A 21,838-nucleotide genomic window follows, 5' to 3' on the forward strand; every position below is an offset into this window, starting at 1 on the left:
ATTGTCTTTACTATATCCCCAGAAATCTGATCAATTCCAGCCGCTTTTCTAGTTTTCAACTTTTGTATCTTATTGTAAATGTCATTGTTATCATATGTAAATTTTATTACTTCTTTGGCCTTAGTCTCTTCCTCTATCTCGACATTATCCTTGTAACCAACAATCTTTACATACTGCTGACTGAATACTTCTGCCTTTTGAAGATCCTCACATACACACTCCCCTTGTTCATTAATTATTCCTGGAATGTCCTTCTTGGAACCTGTTTCTGCCTTAAAATACCTATACATACCCTTCCATTTTTCACTAAAATTTGTATGACTGCCAATTATGCTTGCCATCATGTTATCCTTAGCTGCCTTCTTTGCTAGATTCAATTTTCTAGTAAGTTCCTTCAATTTCTCCTTACTTCCACAGCCATTTCTAACTCTATTTCTTTCCAGTCTGCACCTCCTTCTTAGTCTCTTTATTTCTCTATTATAATAAGGTGGGTCTTTACCATTCCTTACCACCCTTAAAGGTACAAACCTGTTTTCGCATTCCTCAACAATTTCTTTAAACCCATCCCAGAGTCTGTTTACATTTTTATTTACCATTTCCCACCGATCATAGTTACTTTTTAGAAACTGCCTCATACCTGCTTTATCAGCCATATGGTACTGCCTAACAGTCCTACTTTTAAGACCTTCCTTTCTATCACATTTATTTTTAACTACCACAAAAACAGCTTCATGATCACTAATACCATCTATTACTTCAGTTTCCCTATAGAGCTCATCTGGTTTTATCAGCACCACATCCAAAATATTTTTCCCTCTGGTTGGTTCCATCACTTTCTGAATCAGCTGTCCTTCCCATATTAACTTATTTGCCATTTGTTGGTCATGCTTCCTGTCGTTCGCATTTCCTAACCAATTTACATCTGGCAAATTCAGATCTCCCGCTACAATCACATTTCTTTCCATGTCATTTCCCACATAGCTGACTATCCTATCAAATAATTCCGAATCCGCATCAGTGCTACCCTTTCCCGATCTGTACACTCCAAATATATCAAGTTGCCTATTATCTTTAGAAATGAGCCTTACACCTAGAATTTCATGTGTCTCATCTTTAACTTTTTCGTGGCTTACAAATTCTTCTTTCACCAGAGTATGTGGTGACATGGGTTCATAAACTCTACGAAGAAGTTGCTATTCTTTGCCTCTTTGGAAAAGACTCATATCTTGTGGTTCATTTCTTTAATTTATTCTCTGAGCATTCATTCTTTGTTGTACTGAGTCAATTTCCTTTCCTTTGTCATGTGTACAATGGAATTCGAACCACAGAGAAGGCACTTGTCAGTCTAAAAGAACTATATACAATGGCTATGAATATTTTTGGAATGCAATATACCAAGCACAGAAAGTAATTGCTTAAAGGTGTAATCCCAAAGAATTATTATGTGGAGATTTTTAATTGGCAACTGAAGTAAAAGTAATTGCTTAAAGGTGTAATCCCAAAGAATTATCATGTGGAGATTTTTAATTGGCAACTGAAGTAAATTTTACAGATATGTAAACTATTAAAACTTACCAAAAATAAGATATATATATATATATATATAATTAGTAAGAATACTTACAAAGACTAGCATTATGAAAAAGGCAGCTACGTATGATGTCCTGGCCATCCACATACTGACAAAACGATAGTGCTCTCCAGTAACAACATTTCTGAAACAATAATTTAATCTAAAAAATAACTTTGCAGTGGTAAATCTATAGGTCATTCTCCAGTAATTTCAATTAAAAAAAGTTAAAAACTGATACATTTTTCCTTTCACAAAAATCAATATATAAATGCCTAGACCAACAAAGATAACACTTGTGGTAATAATGTTAATTTGTTTTATGCCACACCAATTAAGACACACCTAATGGCCACGACGGGACAGGACTGGGAAAGAAGAAACTGCGGCCTTCTTTAAGGTACAGTTCATGTGAAAATGGAAAACCAGATATAATCATAATCAGGATTGTGTTAGTGGTGACGGCTGCTGTTTTAAAAGGCTAAACATCGGGTTTATTAAACCACAAAAAGAATTAGCTGAAAGGATGATGACTGAAGATATAGCACATGACCAAAAAAAAAAAAAAATTATTTTGTAATGAAAAAAAAGGAATTATTCAACAGAAACTACATCAGGTGGTTAGAGGAGAAGAGAGAAAATAAAAGCAGCAAAGGGTCGGGAGAGACAAAGGGAAATCATTTATGTTGATCTGTCTAATGGGGAAACCATTCCATTTTGAGGTCAAAAAAGCTCAACACAGTTATCAATGTAAGTCCTACACAATACTTTGCTTCCATACATAACAAACTGCTAATTGAAAACACTGTCACCGAGCGAGTTGATGAGTGCTTAAGGGTGTGCAGCTGTGAGTTCCCACTCCTAGTCCTTTCCTATCCCATCATTGCCATAAGACTTATCTGTGTCAGTGCGATGCAAAACCAATTTTATTAATCCTTAAAATCACACATACATATACCATCAGCCAAGTCAATACGATAAATTAACACTTAAAACTGAGTACTGACTAGGCTGATGGTATATATATGTGTGATTGTAATAATAAGTAGAGCCTGGAAGTTAGGCAAAATGCTTTTTTTATCTGGGTGTATATATTGAAGTGTCATATAGGGACAAAAATGTTTCCGTACATTTGGGAAAGGTAGGATGAGTTATCATTTTGCCTTTTTTGGCTTAGTAGCCTATTTGATAGTTTAATGCCTTTTTTGCCTCTTTCAAAGTTGTTGTTTTTTGCTGTTATTTATATATAAAAATGAATCAATGGAAAGAAAAAAAATAATTCCAATGTACTGTATTATTTTTATTTACACTGTTTAAGCCCTCATTGGAGCACCAAAATCAAACCTTACACAACAAAGTCTTCAAAGAATACCGTAAGTTCAACTTTTAACACTTAACAACTTTTTCCTTTCCCAAAACTTCTTCAAAGCAGTAATATTTTTTTAGTGATAGACTTGTGTACTTGTTATTTAGAATCTGTTTCTCTTCTCTATTTTCAATTTGATCTTCAGTAATTTTCAATTCATCTAAATCCATTTGTATTTCTTTAAACCATGTTGTTGTTTTTTTTTGTTGTTTTTTTACTATTCCAAAATAAATCAATAATTGTTTCAGAAGTCTAGAAATTGGTAAGCGGTATATGTGTCCAAAGAATGCAATTTTCCATTTTCGCATCGTGTCAATGATTGATTGATTCACTTTCCTTGTAAAGTACTGAATTTGTCAAAAGTCTCCACTGGCCATAAATCTGGTGTTTTTTATTAATAAATGTCCGAAGAATTTTTCTATCAACTTTCTGCAGTTTGTCTGTTTTTGACTGAGGATTCAGTTTAAATAATGTTTCATTTGCATATGTTGATTCTGGCTTCATGACAGAGTAATAATGTCAAAATTTAGCATTAATCGAAAGAGACTGTTTCTTGTAACTCGGCCAGCTAATTTGTTGTGCTCGTCTCAATTTTTGAGCTCTACTATCTATGGATGCTTTTTTGTTAGCATTTCAAGTTATAATCTCACCAAGATATTTAAATTCGTCTACAACTATTTTCTGAGTATTATTTAACATAATATATGAAGTGTCAGCTTGAAAAGATCGCATCATTTCTGTTTTCTCAAAAGAAATTTTCAACCCAACCTTCGCTGCTAATCGTTCTAATTCCTCTACTTGAAATTTAGCTTCTTCAATACTATTTGCTAATAATGCCATCAGCTCTAAGCCCCTCCTTCCCCTTCCCACTTTCCCTACCTATTCCTGCTATCTCCCCTCAGTACCTCCCCTGATCTACTTACTCCTCCCTTCCCCTCCAACACAGGTACACTGGTCACGGTGTCTTGCAGCTCACAGTGTCGTCTCTAACGTTTGATTATAAACATCATACACGCTGCCAGAGGTGAGTCACATATTCACATTAATTCTTACGACAGTGCCTTATCATCTTTTATCTTTTTTTCAAAGGCTTTTCTTAACATTCTTCTCTTTTTCTTTATCTGCTTCAGGTCCATTTTGAACCGAGAATATTTTCATTTAAAATAAAAAATAAAATAATTTTGTTATTTAATACTCAGCAGACCGAATCCAGCCAGGTACTTTAAGTTAGAGAAGACATGTATTTTATTATACAAAACAGTGTTTGAAGTTTCTTCACGTTCTTTTTAGTTCTAGAAGTTTTTACGTCTTATGACTGGTTACGTTATTTTAACGACAGACTTTTTTAACCAATAGTAAAATGTTTTCTTATTAATTGCACCTGTTACTTCAAGACTCAGTGGATGTTCAGCAAGAAAATCTTTTAGACAAATAATCTTACAAAATAAGGAAATATGCTCTCGGACTTTTAAAATAGTGAGATTTTAGTTTTTGTCCTTGGCTCAATTTAATCTGCTCACATATTATTCAACGCTTTTAGATTTAGAGAACTCTTGTCAAGAGGAAGTATATACAAAGTTTTAAGACATTTGGTGCTATATTTTCAGGTTTAGGTTATAAGTTAATGTTTACGATCACGTTTTTAATTAAGTCATGCCTCATCATCATCATCATCATCAGTTTTGCACTCCAGTTGCCCGGGTGTGGTTTACGAGCTCTCTCCACTTCTGTTTGTCCATGTAGCACTCTTCTCTCAACACGACATCCCAGCTGACTCCTCTTGTTCCTATGTCCTCTTTCACTTGGTCCAGCCATCTCTTCCTAGGTCATCCTACCGGTCGTTTTTCGGCCACGACTGTGTGTAGCTATTGTTTTGCTGTCCATCTATTGTCCATTCGTTTGACATGGCCAAACCATTTCAAACGGGCCCTAGTTACTTTTTCATTCAGGGATGCATACACACCAGCCTAATTTTCTAAAATTTGTGTACACTTTATGCATTGTTTTTGTAACCTTGTCATTGTATGTTTTTCTAATTTTATGGCTGATGATGATGCACACCAGCATCGAAACCAGTACTAAGAAGAATAAAATGTTATAAATTATTTTATAACATTGTATGGTATTGAATAGGTGAACCTTTCTTGTTCCCATTAGATTAAAGACTTCTTGTGAAAGATTGGTTCGTTTTACGTTGCTGAGAAGTAGCAAGCAGAGGAATATTGACAGTAAGAACTAGCAGAATGATAAGGGTCTGGTGGTACAATCTGCATCTTTTTTTCTTTCTTCTTGATCTTTTCCTACTTACTTCGGGTTGACAATTCATATGGAACTGGCCCAGTTTTACAGCTGGGTGTCCTTCCTGAAGCCAACCCTATGTGGAGGGATCCATTCACTACTGCATGTTTCTGGTGTGTAGATGATGAGAAGTGTATTGAGACAAACACCCAGTCCCTGAGCCACAAGAATTAACCATACAGAGTTAATATCTCTGACTCGGCCATGAACTGAACCTGGGGTTCTATGAACTGAAGGACAGAATGTTGATCATTCAGCCAAGGAATTGGACTGGTGGACTACTCTATAGGTACATATATTTCTAGCTATTCTTTCCAAGTCATTTTAATCTGGCACTGTGGCCAACTGATTAGCATGTTGGCCTTTGGTCTGAGGGGCCCCGAGTTTGATTCCGAGATGGGTTGGGAATTTTTATCCTTAATTGGTAAATTACTCTGGCTTGAGGACTGGGTGTTTTGCCATCTTCAGCATTAGATTTCAACCTCGGTAGGGCCCCATCCTCACAGGCATGCAGATGGCCAATGGACTTCAACTCAAAAGACCTGCACCAGGCCTCTCTGGAGATCAAACGTCATTATTATTTCATTATGTCTGTTGTTGTTCTTGTTAAATTTCCTCTCTCCCGAACACACTGCTAGATCTCAAGATAGAACATTAATTTGTACTCTGGTAGGAGCTCCCAATCTGAATATCTTACTACTTATTCTCTTGGAAAAATCTGGAAACCAATTTAAAAATTATCTAGAAGGGAGGAAAGTAGAGAACAGAAGAAAGCCTATCAGTGGCGAATTTCCCATACATACGATTGATATGTTACATCCCATGTATTTTCAATGAAAAATAAATATTAATTGTTATTTATATAAAATTCAAACGCACAGTTATTGATACTCAGAGATGGATGAAACAAGCGTCACTGGCTAGTGATTGCTACTAATTGCCAAACTACTCCAGAGATGGCAGCACGAACATTAGACCCTTGTTGTTTGTTGATCCCTTTCGTGGGAGTGGAATGCGGAATGAGCAGCCACATCCGTCAAGAGGGCGGTGCAAGGTGGAATCCTGTATTGTAAGTTATCGCATGTGGCCAGGATTTATTTGCTATTTCGTGAAATACTGGAGTTCTTGCTTGTGAGTGGCTCTTTTCTTGAGCTATAAATGATGATACATGACAAATGTGTGTTGTTGTAATATAAATGATTCAGTTTTGTTGCTTGTAGTGTAAATATTAAACAACGAAAATACAAGAATGATACAATTTTGAAATGATATCATACCAATCAGAGAGTAGTTCAGCAGGCATGGATGTAGGAGCGCCAGGATCAGACGTTTCTACTGCGCAAACTGAACTGATTTCTAACCATTGTGTAATTGAACGATTATTAAGAGAACCATTTAGTATACTTTCTTTTACGGAGAAAAGCAGAATTATAAATGAAGGACAACCGTGTCCAACTCTGAACACAATGTAAGTCGTGTGTTAGTCATTTCAACAAAAATATTTACGAAACAGACCATTGGATTAGAGGATGTGAGATCTTAAATAAACTTTTCTGTTGGCGTTGTTTGTTGTTTTCTCTTGAAAAATGTTTTGGAATGACGGTCTGTTTGCATTGATGCTTGCAATTTTTTTCAGTTACATCCCCGAAAGAGAAGTCAGGAGTCGCCACTAGCATTTATACAGATTTGGTAATAGACAAGAAAATATAAAATAAGTTAGTAATTAATACCCTAATGACCATGATGATGATGATGATGATGATGATGATGATGATGATGATGATGATGATGAGCATTCTGTCTAAGCATACCATCTACACAATAAAATGACATCATACATATGGGGTTTAAGTGAAAGCACAAAATGCTGTACTAAGCTGTCTAAAGAAACTAGATACTTCAAAATTTTACTTCTCTACAAAGACTCTTTCACGTTAGAATTGGGAGATATGAAATATTTTATGTTCTGAAAGGAATTTCATGAATAGTGCAAATGTATTTTCAGGCTTTAGTTCCTCGGGAAAAGCACTGTCAAACACATTTCTGAATCTCTATGAGGTCTAGTCATTCAATTTCCAGACTGCACTTCATGTATGAAGTTATGTTATCATTGTTACTAGCCAAAAGCAGTACTCCAAGTGCTATGATGAGTAAGTGTCCCGAAAACCAGCTTGTTCTGTGCATCAAGAGTGACACTAGACATGTGCTCGTAACTTGATACCAAGTGCTCTCTGCTAACAGTGAAATTGAGGATATGTTAACAGTATGTCTGCATCAAATTCTCCTTCAAATCTGGGAAAACAGCATCAATATATTATTAAATGATGAGGATGGCATTTTTTGGGGAGTAGAGTGGTTTCTCTGTTATAAGGAGGGCAGAACATCGATTGATGATGATGATATGAGACCTGGTTGACCAATGTGCTGATTGCAAAAGTGTGCCTGACTATCTGCAAATACAGTCAAATAATTAATGCTGGTTTCTATGCAAAAGTTTTTAAATGTCTATGGAAGGACATGTCAGTGGTGAAACAACCCATGGCTCAATTCACTATGACAATGCATCTGTCGATCTACTCTCCTGTCTTAATGGTCTGTGGACAAGAACATCATCATCTCAAAGTCACATCCTCTCTACTGCCCAACTCTGGACTCTGCAACTTCTTCCCATCCCCAAAACTGAGAATGTACCTGAAGTGGCAATGACTTCAAATGGTGAAGGAAATTCAAACGCAATAGCAAATTGTTTTCAACACGGTGGGAGAAAATTAATTCCTGGAATGCTTACGATCCTGGCAGCCCCACTGGGATTGATGTCTAGCCTCCTCACCTGTACTTTGAAGGTGATGGGGGTCAGTACTGTGTAAGGTACACAATGAACTATTTATGAGATTAGCCTGGGAATTGATTGACCTGAACTATACAATTTTCATTTTTCAATGGCAATAACATAAGTTTTACTGCTAATGTTAAGCATAGATTGCAATGCAAATTATGTTCTAAAGTAATTCTTACCGTAAATATCCTTTATTATCTTCCTGTTCTGCTAAGGTTTTAATGCTTGCCATAAGCAAATCATCATAACCCAGAAATTCATCCAAAATGAAGCGACTAAAAGCATCTCCAAAACATGCATCTTTACTAGGATCCAAAGTAACAATTTTTACAGGTATGTTGAGTCGCTGCCTAGTTCCTGGAGAGAGTCTGAGGAAGCCATATTCTAATGAATATTCCACAATATATTCATCTTCAGGAAACACTGGAAACAAGAAATAAAAATGGTAAATATAAAAGTATTCATAGTAGTATCTGGTACATTAGACTGAAAGAACAAAACTAACATGCCAAAACTTGGTACAGCCCAGGAATTTCAAATAAGGAACCTCTAGAAAGCTTTATCAAATTGGTTGCAATCAAGAAAACTTTTAATGTAGTATTAACATCCACTCAAATATGTCAGGAATTAGAAAAGAATAGAAGATGTAACAAATTTTAACACACATTACGAGAACATCATGCGAGTTAGCTATGCACTACAGATTATGTAGTCATAGAGGTAGTGGATTTGAACTGCACCGTAAATAATCTGTAGGCCAGAAGATGGTTTACTCTCTCAATATTTTCATCACTTACCTTCCAAAAAAAAAAAAAAGACTATCAAATTTCAACACGCACACAGTAAACACAAGGAGTATCTTGCGGCAAGGGAAAAACCACAAAGTTCAAAGCTACTATAAATGACAACTTTCATTTGTTCCAGAGATAGCCTATGTAAATGGAACTATTATTAGCAAACTATTACACAATCCTACCACAAAGTGCAAGGATAATGTTATATGACAGAAATTATGTCACTTTTGTATCAGTAATTGCTGATAATAAAGACCGTTCATTATATCGACAGCAGCAACTGCTGGTACTGCAGTTAAAAACTTATAAGGGCAATGTTGTCAAGCACTTTTGGAAGCGTCACTTTGCCAGCAATTTTGGGCCAAGCTGAATCATTATTGCAACTATTCTTTCCAAGAGGAATTAGGAAGAACACACTTAGAATTTCTCCAATCTCACCTCATTAAATGTGAAGAGTAAATGAGACTATTGCAGACGTATCCCTATGAAAATTTAGCATACTTGTGTACATGCACATTCCCTACGCAGTTTGATGAATGATTAGAATCCAACAATTTCACCAACAGATGTCACTGAAGGGGCATACTAGAAAAATTAGGAGTAAGGTAGTTTCCAGGGATTTCCTTACCAAGCCATAACTACAACATAACAGGCTGCCAAGCCCACTGAAACAAGTAGATCAACCAACCCAATTAGTCACATTTCCACTAGCTGCATAAGGAATGGTGGTGGTAGCATTGTTCATACTTGGTCACTTTTATAGTGAACAGTAGACATACAACACTAGAAAAAGTGGTTCTAAGCTCTTAGCATACATACCAGGCTTTCACAATAATTTGAAAGTTATTCCCACTGTTAACAAAGAATTTTTTTTTCTATTTGCTTTACGTTACACCGACACAGGTAGGTCTTATGGCGATGATGGGATAGGAAAGGCCATAGCCTTAATTAATGTTCAGCCCCAGCATTTGCCTGGTGTGAAAATGGGAAACAACGGTAAACCATCTTCAGAGCTGCCAACGTTGGGGTTCGAATCCACTATCTCCCGGATGCAAGCTCACAGCTGTGCACCCCTAACCGCATGGCCAACCCGCCCGGTGTTAACAAAGAAGAGAGACTGATCATACCTCACTATGGGTATGCAGCAAGAAGTAGGTCTAGAATGACAACATATTACTAAATTTAGCAATTTAGTTTTGCTGGAGTGTATTGAAATTGCAGGAGTTTTCTTCATATTGGTTAATTTCATTTGTTGCTCTATATGCATTTCAAGAAAGTTCATGTATAGGTATTATTTAGTTTACATGTACATTAAGTTCAGATCAAAGTACATCTCTATGACTCTTTTTCCTAGCATTTTTTCCCCCCATGAAATTGGGTCTACTGTTCAGCTACAATTCAGCAATTTTATTCTTCCTAGGACGCCTCCAAGGTTGAGGTTCACAGCATGTATATCTTCTATAACATTGTCCATCCACTGCCTCGGCAGCCACCGTAGTGGTTAGCGCCCACCTGGGACAAGCTGAGGGCTGTTTTTATCACAGCTTGTATTTAAAGTGATGCGCATGTTGAAAACAATTATTATTAAAATTATACTGTTTTCTGAAACTCTGAGAATGAGTTTAGTGGTGCTTTACTTAGATTGTTCATTTTTTCAAAAAATAAAAATTGCTTTTTTCCAGAAATTCCCTCAACAGTTACTGTTTTGTCCTCATTTATACGCTGCTTTCCCGGCTGTCCCTTTGTGTACGAGTCAAACTGTCCCAGTTTTTAGTTGGCTGATCTAATGCTTGTATTGCATACAAATGTCTTTGAACAATGTTCTTCAATAAATTGTACACTGATGAACCACACTATTTCATCAGCTTAGGTTTGTGAATCATGAGAGGTTTATTTTGGAAATGCTTTTGTAATAATTTCCACACTGCCTTATAGTTTGCCTCTGATATCTCCAAACCTTGAATCACCTGTACTGCATCATCAACTAATGAGCTACCAAAATAACGGAATTTCTTCACTGTGGAAATTGAGCCATTTGAGGAACAACTAATTTAAACTTGTCATAAAAGGCTAACCATTTGTTACTAGATCAATCACACCGCAGAAACTTTGCGTTGCAAGAATTGTCCACTGAATTGCAACAAGTGTGTGTGTCGAATTTAAATGTGAATGGTTATTGACATGATTTTGTGGAGTACGCAACTGGTTTATCTTACCCCAATCTTTAGAACAAATCTTGAAATATTTCATTTCAAAAGAATCTTTATGAATTTGGTGTTCGTTTATCGCTTTATCTTCAGTCATAATCTTGCCCTAAAATTCATCATAGTTCGACAATAGCTGCTCTATTCATCTTAGACACTGTTTCATTTCTATACTGAACCAAGACTGTTTCGTAAAAATGACACTGCGGCAATATGATTTAGCTAATTCTCAAACAATAACGATGGATAAAAAGAAAAGAAGAAAATAATAATGAAATGATAAACAACTGAAATATATGCTAGCACAAATAAACTGATATAGGATAGCAGGAAGTATAAGAAAGGTTATTTTGTCGTTGCACCTAGGAAAACTGCTATGTGATATCTCAGCTCAGAACTCTGAGCAGAAAGGTTCTGTCATCTAAGGTTTAGTACTGCATGAACTATATCAACGAATTTTCGTTCTAAGTGATACATGTGCTGCAGGTCAGCATTGGTCCCTTCGACATTGTCACATAAAGGCATTTTGAGGCGCAACGATGATTTGTTTTATCTCACCCAGTGAAATCCATAACTACTAGACATGATACTGCATAGGCTTTTGGGCTTATACCATGTCAAGAAAATAAGGTGAAATTCTTTATATTTCACAGAGAACTGTGCTCTGCGTCATCAGAAGAAAACCTCATCTGTCCACAAGAAAGGCTCCTTAAACAATGACTTTTTAAATTTGGACGTTATAATAGAAGTGGAAATGCTACGTTCATTCGCCACCAGGTGGCTCCCCGGACGTGGCACAGCGCTAGCGTTCGTATACGTATACGCTGTATATGTTAACAACATGTACATTTTTCGTGCAAATTCTCTCTGGACTTCCCAACACACACGTGGGCTTCAAGCACACCCGGTGGGCATGACTGTTAAAGCGTAAGGTCTGTATGGTCTGACACTGTGGTTAGCCGGTTCAAGACCGGTGTGTCAAAAAAATATTCTCCATCAGAATGTTGGCCGGAAGAGTAGGTGGTGTATACAATTTCTAATCACTTGATTGCAACCAAAAGCCTGGATTCAATTCCAAACCTCTCTGTAGTGTTCATATGGAGTGAGGGCATATGAGCTGCTGATGGTAATTTGTCTATCGGATGGGGACTAAAGCTTTCAGCGGACCCTTTAGTGTTATTTGACAGGAGTAGGCTACAGTTCAGCTAGAGGGCGATTCTTGCTAACCTTTTCTTCACCATAGCATCCTACCTTCACATGGAACTCAATAGGGCCCTTGCACATTCCACACTACTGTCCTTAGTTGTCGTTTATTAGGCATGTAAGTTTTCCTTCGCAAATGGTTTGATTTTGCGTATTTATTATCTACCGTCGTATTTCCAAGTTTTGATGTGTAACCACCGCTAGTGTGTAATTTTACTATTCTCTATTTTCGCATTGTTATTTTTGTTACTTTCCGAGTTCATTTAATTTTAGTTATTATTATTATTATTATTATTATTATTATTATTATTATTATTATTATTATTATTATTATTATTATTATTATTATTATTATTATTATTATTATTATTTCGTGTACGGAATATTTTCTCGAGTGTGGCTACAAATATCTCCACTACTCAAGGTATTAAATTTTATATTATTATACCTTTAACCCAGACACCTTGTATCAATGATCAACATTGATAGTTTATGCTACTGAAGCAGATTTGATTAATTCAATGTAAGATAATAATTTTTCCTTCATTTCATTTTCTTTTTCACAACTTTCAAACTTAAATGATTATAGTTAAGGTATCCTGGAAGTGCTATTTATCAATTTTGGTTAAGGATTTTAGATAGATTTAGAATTAAAGCGTCAAATAGATCATATTCTTCTACAGCCAACGATTCGTAGGATGAAGACATCCATCATCATTACTGGCAAATAAGGTGTTTATTAAGAAGCCGTTCTCTTTTCGGAACTCACATATTGAAAAATGTAAACACTGAACCCTGAAAGTAAGCTGGCCTGGATTTCTTTTACGTTCCCACCCTGGACGCAGAAAGGAACTATTACCATCTTATCATTTTCAATTTGAAATCAAGGATATTAACCGGAGTTCATCAAAAAGATATAATTACTCAGGAAAACAACACATTCAGAGAAATTTGCATGAAATAAAAAATTTTGACATAATTTTTATTTGGTGGTCATGGGGGGGGCAATGGTGCCATCTTCCCGTGGTGCTAATTAGAAATATCAATTGAAGCAGTGAGAATGCAGGAGCGAGGGAACAAACGTGACAAAGTTCTGCTGAACATGGCACCTGAATTAAGAAGCCCCTTGTCTGATACAGTTATACGCTTTGGCAGTAATACAAAATACTACAGAACTTTTTTTTCCTTTATGTCGCACCGACACAGATGGGTCTTATGGCGATGATGGGACAGGAAAGGCCTAGGAATTGGAAGGAAGCAGCCTTAATTCACGTACAGCCCGAGCATTTGCCTGGTGTGAAAATGGGAAGCCACGGAAAACCAACATCAGGGCTGCCGACAGTGGGGTTCAAACCCACTATCTCCCGGATGCGAGCTTACAGCTGCGCACCTCTAACCTCACAGCCAACTCACCTGGTACTATGAAACTTGACAGAAACAATGTTATCAGTGACAAATGGACTCTGAAACTATTAGAATGGTATAATCATGAATATAATAGTCATTTAGTATTAATCTGAGTATTCAGTGTCTTATAATTAGCATACTACGTTAGATGAAACTAACAAAAGTGATGAAGACCATGGAAGAAAAAAATATTTAAGCTGCAACAGTATGCTGGTGGCATCACATGTCCAAATTACTGGAACTATAGTCTCTGAAGATATTAGAGAAGGCGTATTCTTTTATTCCATTATTTTGCTGGGTTGGAAAAGTAGAGATACAATCAGTTGTTGTTAAAAGTTAAATCTTTAGGTGTTAAAAATCCAAGTTGGAATTGAATAGGATTGATGATAACAAGTAGCAGTAAAGCATAATTATATGAATAGTGAAGCCTACAAAAACAATGTTTCAGGTTCATTTTGGGTAAGATAGTATGTATGTATGTATGTATGTATGTATGTATGTATGTATGTATGTATGTATGTATGTATGTACAGTCGTCAGCCCTAACAATGGTTGGATCCTGAACAGCTCTGCCATCATCTGTCATAGATGGCCTAGGCATCATTGAAGAGGTGTACTAGGGAAATGACAAGTGAGGTAGTTTCCCGTTGCTTTCCTCAACAAGCCAGAGTGGCTATTACATATCAGTCTGCCAAGCCCACTGAAATGCATGCACCAACCAACCCTATGAGCAAAATTTTCACACCATTCATAACAGGGACTGGCTGCATAAGGAATAGCATTACTAGCATCGCTCATACTTCAGTCACCTTCATATTGTTAAAGCCAAGGTTAAGACAGAAACAGATCTATGAAAATAACAAAATTGCTCTAGCCTATACCAGAAGACATAGTGCACTGTAAACACTAGGTCCTGCCAGCAAATCAATAACCAGGTCTAAAATGACGTGAAGATGTGCTGCTAAATAAGACAATAAACACAAGCACCGTATATCCCGAAACCATAAGAGGAAACGAAAGCCATGTGCGACCTAGACACTGGCAACCAAGTCAGTAACCTGTGTTGTAATCATAATGTGAAATAACATTGTTATTATTGTCTTCTTTTCAGCTTTATTAGATGCAAGATGTATAATATATAATGTATAGTTTACCCTGTCTGCCTGCTGTCATTTCTTGATGGATACAGTACTTTTGCATCCATCTCTTGGTACAGGCCAGAGTAAAGTGTAGCTTCCACTGAAGTCCCAGTCTCATCCATGGCTGTGACAATATGGAAGCTGCTGGGGTATGGGTGGTGCTGATTAATGATATTCAGAGCACAACCAGTGTGAGAGTGTCTTGAAAGGTGTTGCTCATAGGGTTAGTTGTGCTACAGTAGCACTGTCTGGCCCAGTGAGGAAAGCAATGGCAAACTACCTCACTCCTCATCTTGCCTAGTACGCCTCATTTTGGTACTGCCATTGGTTTTCGTGGTTTCCCTATAACTGCACAGCCTTTGGTGATGCTATTTGAGGATCCAACCAGCCTCTGGGCTGATGATCTAACAGACAGACAGTTTACCCTGAGGTTATCAAAGCGACGAAGAGAGCTAACACGTAGCGTATTACTGCAAGTCACAGTATGTATTATTTTTGTGTGTATTTAACAGAATTTAGCTTTCTAAATTTGCTATCTTGATTGGCATGTGTGATTATACTATGATAATAATTCAATCTTAGTAGTTTGAATAACAGATAATGTCATGAGTTTTTGGTGATCTGTGTGGTGATTTTCTGTGTGAATTACTCAACCTATTATTTACGAAGGTCTAATTAGGGACGGAATATCATAATGCTAATGGGATACAGTAGGAACATAGGAGGAGTTGGTTGGCACATTAGATAGTAAGTGTTAGCTCAGGCATATATTAAGGGATCGAAGCCTAGAACGTGTCAGTTTATTATAATTCAAAATATAATCAGGTATATCATAACTGCGTCATGTGCTTCTTGTTGAAATGTCTTCAAATAAGATTGGAATAATGAAACCTGCGTTGAGAATACCATATCTATGCGAATAATCCCCGCATACATTTTTTTTTTAAATTTGAGGCACGAAATTGGGGTGCGGGTCTTATATGCGTCAAGGTTGTCAACACGCTCCTGGCTCACGTAGTTTTCGATGTTGGGTGTACAGTTATGCTTTGTGTAACTGTAGATGGAAGAAAACTGCCTTCCTATGTCATATTTAAAGGGAAAAAAACAATTTGGACTTTTAATTCAAAACTGCCTTTACATTTTAAAAAGTAGCATTTTACAGGGTAATTTAAATTCTAATTTTCTCAACGTCACGATAGAATGCATAGGTAATAAATTTCATATTAATCTGTACTGAAGAGCAATATAGTGTTTAAAAAAAAGCTAAAGATTTCCACCTATTCAAAACTGTTTGTTATAACCTTAAAAATGTTACATATGTAACACGTCTTCCGGAATGTGCAGGGGTAGCTCTCCGTACTTTCACTCACTTTGGTGTGTCTACAGTGTGTTTCATAGTTGCTAAGTTTGAGCAAAATCGTTTGTATTCAGCATTTTAAGGAATGCCACAATGTAGGAACTGTGGGTGTGGCCAGGCATTAAGGAGTATGAGGGAGGAGTTGGAGAGCTTGAGGGAGATAATTAGGATACTCTCAGAGGACAGGAAGGAAAGTAGGCCTCCAAACAATGTACAGGATACAGTAGGTGTAATACAGGAATTGGAAGGAAATGGGGGAATTGTGGAAGACAGGTGGTCCAATGTTTTAAGGGGAAGGAGATTGCAGGCTAAGGGCTCCATTCAGGATCAAAATTCAGGACAGATGTCAGTGAGAAATTGGTACGAGTCACTGCAGGTAGAACAACCGAGGGAAGATGAGGAACAGAGAACTGTTGCCGAGAAGTTTGGAAGTAGGTGAAAAGGAAGAGGTAGGAAAGGGAAATGTGGAGTAGTGGATAGGAAAAGACAGGTAGAACAGGGTCATAGGATGGAGAAAAGGGAGGAGGAAGTAGCTTCTGCAGCAGTGAGAGAAAATAGGACTGTCCAGGAGGGGAGGGGATCAAATGAGGTGGGTAGGGTTGAGGCTCTGGTCATGAGGGATTCTATGGTTAGACATGTTGGGAAAGTGTGTGGAGGAAAGGGTACCAGGGTAGAGTGTTATCCAGGAATTAGGTTAAAGCAGATGTTGAGGAAAGTAGAAGAGAAGGAGGAGGGAAAGGAGAAAGTGGTAGTGTTTCATGTTAGTACTAACAACGTAAGACAAGCAGGTATAAGTACCAACATAGTTGGGGATGTGTGGGATCTGGTAAATGCAGCACGGGTGAAGTTTAAGGAAGCAGAGATTGTTATCAGTGGAATACTGTGTAGGTGGGATACTGACTGGAAGGTGATTTGGGATTTAAATGAGACTATGGAGTGGGTATGTGGGAAACTGGGAGTGAAATTTCTAGATCCTAATGGGTGGGTAGGAGATAGGGATCTGCGCTCAGATGGCCTTCACTTAAACCGCAGTGGTACATATAACTTAGGAAATTTGTTTAGAAGGGTTATAGGGAGGTACATTCAGGGAAACAGACTGCGCTAGGGAGCGGTGTTAACGGAACAGGGAACTGGAAATCAAGTAGGGATGACATAAAACTGTTAGTGCTCAACTGTAGAAGTATTGTAAAGAAACAATTAGGTAATTTAATAGATATATATATATATACTTACCAGATATTATAATAGGAGTTGAATCATGGCTGAGAAATGATATAATGGATGCAGAAATTTTTTCACGGAACTGGAGGGTGTATCGTAGAGATAGGATAGGAATGGCAGGAGGGGGAGTATTCATTCTCATGAAAGAAGAATGTGTAAGCTACAAAAAAGTTAAAGACAAGCACGAAATTCTAGGGGTAAGGCTAATTTCTAAAGATAATAGGCAACTAGATGTCTTTGGAGTGTACAGACCAGGAAAGGGTAGCGCAGATGCTGATTCAGAGATAATCAGCTATGTGGGAAACGATAAGGAAAGGAGCGTGATCGTAGTGGGTGATCTCAATTTACTAAATGTCAATTGGGAAGGTAATGCGAACGACAGGAAGCATGACCAACAAATGGCAAATAAGTTAATATGGGAAGGGCACCTGATTCAGAAAGTGATGGAACCAACTAGAGGGAAGAATATTCTGGATGTGGTGCTGGTAAAACCCGATGAGCTCTATACAGAAACCAAAGTAATAGATGGTATTAGTGATCACGAAGCTGTTTTTGTGGTAATTAAAAATAAATGTGAAAGAAAGGAAGAAATTAAAATTAGGACTGTTACGCAGTACCATATGGCTGATAAAACGGGCATGAGGGAGTTTTTAATAAGTAACTATGATCGGTGGAAAACGGTAAATAAAAATGTAAACAGACTCTGGGATGGGTTTAAAGCAATTGTTGAGGAATGTGAAAATAGGTTTATACCTACAAAGGTGGTAAGGAATGGTAAAGATCCACTATATTATAACAGGGAAATAAAGAGACTAAGAAGGAGGTGCAGGTTGGAAAGAAATAGAGTTAGAAATGGCTGTGGAAGTAAGGAGAAATTGAAGGAACTTACTACGAAATCGAATCTAGCAAAGAAGCCAGCTAAGGATAACATGATGGCAAGTATAATTGGTGACCACACTAATTTTTGTGAAAAATGGAAGAGTATGTATAGGTACTTTAAGGCAGAAACAGGTTCCAAGAAGGCCATTCCAGCAATAATTAATGAACAAGGGGAGTGTGTATGCGAGGATCTTCAAAAGGCAGAAGTATTCAGTCAGCAGTATGTAAAGATTGTTGTTACAAGGATAATGTCCAGATAGAGGAGGTGACTAATACTAAAGAAGTATTAAAATTTACCTATGACAGCAATGACATTAACAGTAAGATACAAAAGTTGAAAACTAGAAAAGCAGCTGGAATTGATAAGGTTTTGGGGGATATCCTGGATTCAGGAGGTCAATTGGACTGTATTGCGATTGACTTATCTAAGGCATTTGATAGGGTAGATCATAGGAGGCTACTGGCAAAAATGAGTGCAATTGGACTAGAAAAAAGAGTGACTGAATGGGTGGCTCTGTTTCTAGAAAATAGAACTCAGAGAATTAGAGTAGGTGAGGCTTTATCTGTCCCTGTAAAAATTAAGAGGGGAATTCCTCAAGGCAGTATTATTGGACCTTTATGTTTTCTTATATATATCAATGATGTGTAAAGAAGTGGAATCAGAGATAAGGCTTTTCGCAGATGATGTTATTCTGTACAAAGTAATAAATAAGTTACAAGATTGTGAGCAACTGCAAAATGACCACGATAATGTTGTGGCATGGACCGTAGGCAATGGTATGATGATAAACAGGGATAAAAGTCAGGTTGTGAGTTTCACAAATAGGAAAAGTCCTCTCAGTTTTAATTACTGCATTGATGGGGTGAAAGTTCTCTTTGGGGATCATTGTAAATACCTAGGTATTAATATAAGGATAGATCTTCATTGGGGTAATCACATAAATGGGATTGTAAGTACAGATCTCTGCACATGGTTATGAGAGTATTTAGGGGTTGTAGTAAGGATGTAAAGGAGAGAGCATATTTGTCTCTGGTGAGACCCCAACTAGAGTATGGTTCCAGTGTATGGGAACCTTACCAAATTTACTTGATTCAAGAACTGGAAAAAATCCAAAGAAAAGCAGCTCGATTTGTTCTGGGCGATTTCCGACAAAAGAGTAGTGTTACAAAAATGTTGCAAAGTTTGGGCTGGGAAGACTTGGGAGAAAGGAGACGAACTGCTCGACTAAGTGGTATGTGATTGAAATAATAACAGTAAGGTAATTATTAGACCACCTAATCAATACAAAGTCTATTACATGTAAGTGGTATGTTCTGAGCTGTCAGTGGAGAGATGGCGTGGGAGGACATCAGTAGACGAATAAGTTTGGATGGTTTCTTTAAAAGGAGGAAAGATCAAAATATGAAGATAAAGTTGGAATTCAAGAGGACAAATTGGGGCAAATATTCGTTTATAGGAAGGGGAGTTAGGGATTGGAATAACTTACCAAGGGAGATGTTCAATAAATTTCCAATTTCTTTGCAATCATTTAAGAAAAGGCTAGGAAAACAACAGATAGGGAATCTGCCACCTGGGCGACTGCCCTAAATGCAGATCAGTAGTGATTAAATATCACGTAGCAGGCAGGCAATTGTGCAGAAAAGCAGAATCCGTGAACACTGGCGATTCACAAATAATTATTTTTTATTTTCCACCTTGTCGTTACTAATCTACGCGAATAATCCTTGAATATTTTTTTTTTAAATCTGTATCGACAAGGTGGAAATTTAAAAATGCTTATTTGTGAATCTGTTAAAGTGCGATTTGGACCATAAAGTTGATTTTATGTAACACAGGCGATGTCGACAGTTGTCAAAAAGACATAACTCATAATTATAATCAATTCGTACGCACCAAACAATATTGTCAATGCCGATGAAACTGGATCTTTTTTATTATCTTCTTCTTCTTCCTGATACGTTTCTGCTTATACAGGTCATTCACAGAGCCTCTTCCAATCTTCTATTTTTTTCCCACATTCTATCGTTCATCACCATCTGCCACTGTAGTTCTGATTTAAGTCACCCTCCACCTGATCCCTCCATCCTATTCGTGGTCTTCCAATTGGTCTTCTTCCAGATTCTGTCCATTTCAGAGCTCTTCTTGGTAATCTTTTTGTCCCATTTTTTTTTTTTACGTGGTCGAATCATTCCAGCCTACTTCTTTACATAGTTTCTTTTAGAGGGTTGATCTGTAGCGTGTTTTGTACGGTTTCATTTATCTTGTCCCTTCTTGTTTTACCCAAGATCCCTAGCAGGAAGTGCATCTCTGTCGCTTGTAATCTACTCAGATCTTTTCTTGTCCAACATTCTGATCCATAGGTCAATATTGGCAAATAATATGATTAATATATCATGATTTTTGCTTTGGTAGGTACTTTCCAATTTCTAATTATGTCCAGTACACAGTACTAAAATATTGAACAATTTCCTATCCTCTCCAAAATTTCTTCCTTACTGTTTTCTTCTCCAGTTAGCTTACTTCCTAGGTATTTAAAAGCATCTCCAGTTAGCTTACTTCCTAGGTATTTAAAAGCATCTCCTTCTTTAAGAATTTTTCCATTACATCTAACATAATTTTTTTGTTTTCTCTACTGATTTTCATTACCTCACTTTTCGTTAAACTTATTTCCATGCCTGCTTCTTCAATTGCCCTCTGCCAAGTGTTTAGTTGTTCTTCAAATTTTTGTTCATTTTCTTCCCAAATCATTACATCATCTGCATTTGCTACGATTTTCATATCATTTGCTGCTGGCCCTTGGTGAACTTTCCTAATAATGTTGTCCATTGAAGAGCACTGGCAAAAGTACACTTCCTTGCCAAACTCCTCTGTCTGTTCTAAACCATTCTGATTTTTTGCCATCTATTATATAGGGTTGGGCAGACCGGAACATTCAGTTGTTGATATAGATGTTGATTCCCATAGGGAATCTGAAATATTTGTCCTGAATGAGCAAATTTATAATACCAATATAAATGGTCCGTTATTGGACATTATAAATTTTCCAGCTAGCTCATTCTTGGTTGCCAGCGTTTCGCCCTCGTGTGCTAGGGTGGGCTCATCAGTTGGTACCTAGCACACCTACCAATACGCGGGCTAGTGCATACCGTGGAGGCCACTGCGTAGGCTAACTGGAGCCACCGGCAGTGCCAATGCACTAAGAGACTTTGTCTCATCACTAAAAATTGATGCCTGCTTGGCCATCAGATGATATAGATGTTGATTCCCATAGGGAATCTGAAATATTTGTCCTGAATGAGCAAATTTATAATACCAATATAAATGGTCCGTTATTGGACATTATAAATTTTCCAGCTAGCTCATTCTTGGTTGCCAGCGTTTCGCCCTCGTGTGCTAGGGTGGGCTCATCAGTTGGTACCTAGCACACCTACCAATACGCGTATTGGTAGGTGTGCTAGGTACCAACTGATGAGCCCACCCTAGCACACGAGGGCGAAACGCTGGCAACCAAGAATGAGCTAGCTGGAAAATTTATAATGTCCAATAACGGACCATTTATATTG

The 21,838-nt window shown here is 37.3% G+C and overlaps 1 protein-coding gene across 2 annotated transcripts in view; it reads right to left on the bottom strand.

Moving 5' to 3' along the window:
• The window catches only part of LOC136872190 (membralin), a 470,893-nt gene that overhangs the window by 326,861 nt on the left and 122,194 nt on the right, over nt 1-21,838 (bottom strand). For both annotated transcript variants that reach the window (XM_067146026.2, XM_068227184.1), the window contains exons 10-11: nt 8,250-8,493; nt 1,625-1,715 (exon numbers count right to left, since the gene is read on the bottom strand). In XM_067146026.2, coding sequence (XP_067002127.2) covers nt 1,625-1,715; nt 8,250-8,493 — 335 coding nt within the window. The remainder of the gene's footprint in view (nt 1-1,624; nt 1,716-8,249; nt 8,494-21,838) is intronic.

This window comes from Anabrus simplex, chromosome 4, assembly GCF_040414725.1.
Source record: "Anabrus simplex isolate iqAnaSimp1 chromosome 4, ASM4041472v1, whole genome shotgun sequence".
Classification (NCBI taxonomy): Eukaryota; Metazoa; Arthropoda; class Insecta; order Orthoptera; family Tettigoniidae; genus Anabrus; species Anabrus simplex.